Genomic DNA, 4,962 nt, shown 5'->3' with positions numbered 1-4,962 from the left:
TTGTAATAATGCCACCCTGCATTCCAGGAATAAACCGTACTTGCTTGACTGCATTTTTGTAATACACTACTGGCTTCAATTTGCTGATATTTCATTGAGGAGCTCTGCATCTTCTTTCATATGTGAGAATGACTATTTTGCGTGTTCACCCCTTCTTTATCAGTTGTTTTTTTTAATATAAATTTATTTACTTATTTACTTTTGGCTGCACTGGGTCTTCGCTGCTGCACGCGGGCTTTCTCTAGTTGCGGCGAGCAGGGGCTACTCTTCGTTGCGGTGCATGGGCTTCTCATTGTGGTGGCTTCTCTTGTTGTGGAGCACGGGCTCTAGGCGCACAGGCTTCAGTAGTTGTGGCATGCGGGCTCAGTAGTTGTGGTTCACAGGCTCTAGAGCGCGGGCTTAGTAGTTGTGACGCATGGGCATAGTTGCTCCGCGGCACGTGGGATCTTCCCGGACCAGGGCTCGAACCCATGTCCCCTGCATTGGCAGGCGGATTCTTAACCACTGCGCCACCAGGGAAGTCCCACTTGGTGATTTTTTTAAAGACAGAATTGAATTAGGGTTTTGTTCTGTTTTTTCAACACCTCCCAAGGTGTCAAAATTCTTAAGGCACTCTATGACATGTAGCTTTCCAGACAATGAACTCCGTAAGGGCATAAACACTCTCGTATTTGTATCTGTATTGGCCTCAGAGCCCAGCACAGGGCCTGGCACACAGTAAGCCCTCAGTGCTGTTGAATAAAGGAAAATGAAAGAGGCATTTTTGAAATAAAATCTTTCTGATTTTCCAGTTCAGTAGTGACCTTTCTAGTATTTCTGTGCAGACATTTCCCGTCTTGTCCTCACTATTTCAAGATCCCAGGGACAGAGAGACCTACGTGGCAGAGGCAGGAATTGAATTCAGAACTCAAGAAGCACTTCCTGGCTTCAGTAGAGTAAGAAGGGTCCTCACCTTCCCTTCCGTGGAAATTTTTTGGATTTAGAAGGAATTTTTCAAGAAGTGCTGTGAGGCAGGAGGAGGGGCTGTAACACCATCTGGAGCAGAAGAAAGTTTGCATTTTCATCTCTGTGGAGCTCTACTCCTTAGAGAACTGAGAGCAGGATCTTCGATAACCTGTTGGGCCCCAGGGAGGGACAATTTTCTTATTGGACCAATGGGGACCTAGTCTCCACCTCCACCTCTTTCACCTCTTTTGCAGGTCACCACGAGGACTAAAAGTGAGAATGGGTAAGAAGGTGCCAAAGTACTGTCAACCCAATCATTACTCAGTAAGTCAGGCACAATATTAGACACTAGGGATTCATTCACTCAGTCAGTCAGTCATCAAATATTAAGTGAAGGGCCACTACGCATCAGGCAAATTAGATCTGACTCTTGCCCACAGGGGTTAATAGCTGAGGGAGCAGGGTCTATCCAGGGTATTTCATACCAAGACTGTGCATACCTACTGCCCTACCTCCAAAGAGGGCCTTCCCTGCCTTCTCAGATTTCCTGAACCGGTCTTCTCTATGAGCTGCCTACGCTCCGTGTTCGCCCTCAATCACTGCCCTGGAGCCTTAAACTCTTGTATCTAAGAGAGGAGCACCAGGCACGTCCAACATGCAAATCACGTTCACCCGGGGCTCAGACACACTGATCCCCTCCCCCGCCCTTCCGCACACCTAATCCAGGCCCTACGAGACTGAAAACCCTGGGGCAAAGGAGCTTGGAAAAGCCTGATGCTTAGCATTTGGGTCAGCCCCAGAGAGCAGGATAGGGTCAAAGGCCAACTCCCGCCCTCATGCTGCAACCTCCTAGTCTCTGCTCAGTGCTGCCCTGTCCTTGGTGCTGGGGACAGTCACGAGTCAGCTCAGGTCCCTGCTGCCCCAGCTCCCAATCCAGCAGGGGAGGTAAGACAGGGGACATAGCTGATGGTGCAGCCTCAAGCTTCATCCAGCGGGGCATGTGTGGTTCTGCAGCCTGGTCCCTCTCCTTAAGGTAGGGAGTAGACTTTTAAACTGAGCCCCAGCCTTGGCACGGTGCCTTTCCTCCAGAATACTGTGCATATACTAATCACCCGGGAACTTTGTTAAAATGTGGAATCTGATGATTCAGTAGATCTGAGTTAGAGCTTGAGATTACGCATTTCTAACAAGCTCCCAGGTCTCTGGGACCTGGACCACAGTTTGAGTGGAAGGCTCTAGAGCTCTTGTCTCATTTCTCTGAGAACTGATTGGTAATGTCTCTTCCCCCACGGATCCATAAGCTCCTTAAGGCAGGGATCTTGCCCATTTGTTTAGTGATATATTCCCAGTGCTTGGCACATTCAGTAAGTCCTTGTTGGAGGAGTAGCCAACGCTCCCTTATCCATGGGAGCTGGGAATAATCCCACACAGCAGACAAACCCACTGGCCAAATACACTCATTTGCACGCCCCATCTCATCTCTACCAACCTCCGCGGCAGGTGATGGCATTTTACCAGGCCTACTATGTGCACAGCTATGGCTTAATCACATCCTAATCCTACTTCATGAACCTCTGCCTAATAACTCACAAGGGGCTCACCCCACGTGGTGACCCAAGATCCTGAGCAAAGCTCCCCCACTGCCTCCCCAGACCACTCCCCCAAGTCACCAGCCGACACACCGGGCCCAGAGGAAGGTTTTTTCTTTCTTTTTAATTAAACTAGTTTTAATTAAAAAAAATAATAACCTAACAATTCCCAAGTTTTCCATATGGTGGGGCAGCCCACTAACTCCCCTTGCAGTCAAGGAACCCCTGATGCTGCTTGTCTCAGAGATGAAGAACTGTCCTCAGGGTCTGCAAGAGCTCAGCCAGGTGCGTCTGTGTGGAAGGGGAGCGCTCTCCCAGTAAGAAACCGAGAACGTACAGGTAACTGGGGGGGGGGGGGTGCGGGGACAAACTTGTGGGGGGATGAAGGGACAACAGCAAGGGAGTCATAAACCTGGGAGTCTGACCTGGGTTTGACTCCTTGTCTTATAAAAACACCAGGGAAGGTTAAAGAAGTGAGGAGCCAGTCGGGAAGTGGCTTGAGATCGAAGGTCAGGCTTCAGAAGGCTTGGAGTTCACCAGAAACCCGAGGTGAGGGCTCACAGGTGGTGATCCAGGGTCTCCAGACGTGGGACCCAAAAGGGCGCTGGCGGGTGGGGGGCGTGCACAGTGGAGGGCGAAGAAACGGGGGCCTTACAGTTCGCGGTGGGGAGGAGGATTCAGTCCGGTGGAGAGACAGCGGGAGGCTCCCCAGAGATGGGGGTTAGAGACAGATGCAACAGGTGTGCTCAGTCCATCAAGCAGAACTGGGAGCTCCGAGGTGCGCTCCAAGCCAAGGGGGCACAGGTGGGGGCCCCAGGCAGCGCCTCGTCCTGGGGGAGAGGGGTCCGAGCCACTCCGCCGGGCTGGAAGGGCTCACAGGTAGCGCTCCAGCCCCGGCGCGTAGCCCGGCGGTCGCAGGTAGGCCTCCCCCGGGCCGAGCGGGCCGAGCGCGGCCGCCGGGCCTGCCAAGGCCAGCAGCGGCTCTGCGGGCAACGGTCCGGGGCCAGGACGCGTCGGGGGCAGCCCCAGGCGGTCGGGCGGCGGCGAGTAGAGAGGCGGGGAGGCGGCTGCCGCGCAGGGCGGGAAGGCGGCGTCGGGCGCAGCGCAGCAGGGCGGCTCGGGGGCGCCCAGCCCCGCCAGCTCGGGCGGCAGGCTCACCAGGCTGTCGACGCTGAAGAGGCGCGCGGGCGGCGTGGAGCCCGGAACGGCGGGAGGAGGCGGCGCGAGCAGCGCGGGGCCGGGCGCGTAGGGCGCGTAGGGGAAGGGCGGCGGGCCGGCGGCTGGGGCGGGCGGCGCGGCAGGGAGCGCGGGCATCTCGGCGCGCTTGAACCGCTTGCGGCGCCGCAGGAAGCTGCCGTTGTCGAACATGTCGGCAGCCGCCGGGTCGAGCGTCCAGTAGTTGCCCTTGCCCGGGTTGCCCGGCTCGCGGGGCACCTTGACGAAGCAGTCGTTGAGCGTGAGGTTGTGGCGGATGCTGTTCTGCCACTTGCGCGGGCTGTCGCGGTAGAAGGCGAAGCGCTCGGTGATGAAACGGTAGATGGCGGCCAGCGTGAGGCGGCGGCCCGGGGCGTGAGCCAGCGCCATGGCGATAAGCGCGATGTACGAGTAGGGCGGCTTCCCTCGCTGCAAGGGCCGGCGGCGGCGGCGGCCCGGGCCCGGCGCTGGCGCAGGTTCCGGCTCCCCGCGGCCCGCGGCCGCCTCCTCGGGCTCCGGCCCGGGCTCGGCTCCGGCAAGCGGCGACGGCGGCGGCCCCGACGGCGCGACCGAGGGCGGGGCCGGGAAGCCCGAGAAAGCAGCGGGCGGCTCCATGTCGCTGCGCCCAGGCATGAGAATGCGGCGGGCTGCCTGAGCTCTCGGAGAGAGCTGGGGCCGCTGACCCTCCTTATATGGACACGGCCCCCTCCCCCTGTGCCCCAAACCAGGGGCGAGGGCTCGGACCTTCTCCGCTGGCCAGCGCCTCCCCTCTAATTTGCCTTTCCAATCCTCTTACTCTTACTGCTGACAATTCTCCCCCATTCCCATCCCTACCCCCCAACGTTTCACCCCTCCCTTGGTCTCGTCCCTTTGGGTCAGTCAGCCCCAGACCCAGCCTCATCCCTTCCTCATCTCCGTGGGGTCAGTCCCTGGCCCTGGCCCCGGCCCTATCCCACCAGATTCCGTCAGCCCCCTTTCCTTTCTGCTCCTCCCTCAACCTCCACCCCTTTGGCTCAATGCCAATCACAAATCCACCCATTCAGAGCACTCTCTGGGCCCCCTCCCCATTATGCTTCTCCCAGCCAACTCCTGTCCCCTCCATCCTTCTTCTCTCTTAGTCCCCTCTCGGTCCCTCCAACCCCAGCTGGGGCAGAGATGAGAGCCACCTAGGGCTGGCCGCCTTGCTAGCCCTCAGCATCCCGCTACTGTGCTGGTCCGGGAGGTTCCAGGCCCA

At 57.6% G+C, this 4,962-nt stretch overlaps 1 protein-coding gene across 1 annotated transcript; it reads right to left on the bottom strand.

The window, feature by feature from the left end:
• Positions 1–3,407: 3,407 nt before the first annotated feature.
• Positions 3,408–4,361, bottom strand: FOXE3 (forkhead box E3). The gene has a single exon (XM_065889889.1). The coding sequence runs from the start codon at positions 4,359–4,361 to the stop codon at positions 3,408–3,410; it is 954 nt and encodes a 317-aa protein (XP_065745961.1).
• Between the last annotated feature and the right edge of the window lie 601 nt (positions 4,362–4,962).

This window comes from Phocoena phocoena, chromosome 1 (genome assembly GCF_963924675.1).
Source record: "Phocoena phocoena chromosome 1, mPhoPho1.1, whole genome shotgun sequence".
NCBI lineage: Eukaryota > Metazoa > Chordata > Mammalia > Artiodactyla > Phocoenidae > Phocoena > Phocoena phocoena.
This window is presented reverse-complemented; position numbering and strand designations above follow the sequence as displayed.

Excerpts from the sequence above, each read along its gene's own strand:
- FOXE3 (XM_065889889.1), bottom strand. The coding sequence starts at position 4,361 with ATGCCTGGGCGCAGCGACATGGAGCCGCCCGCTGCTTTCTCGGGCTTC.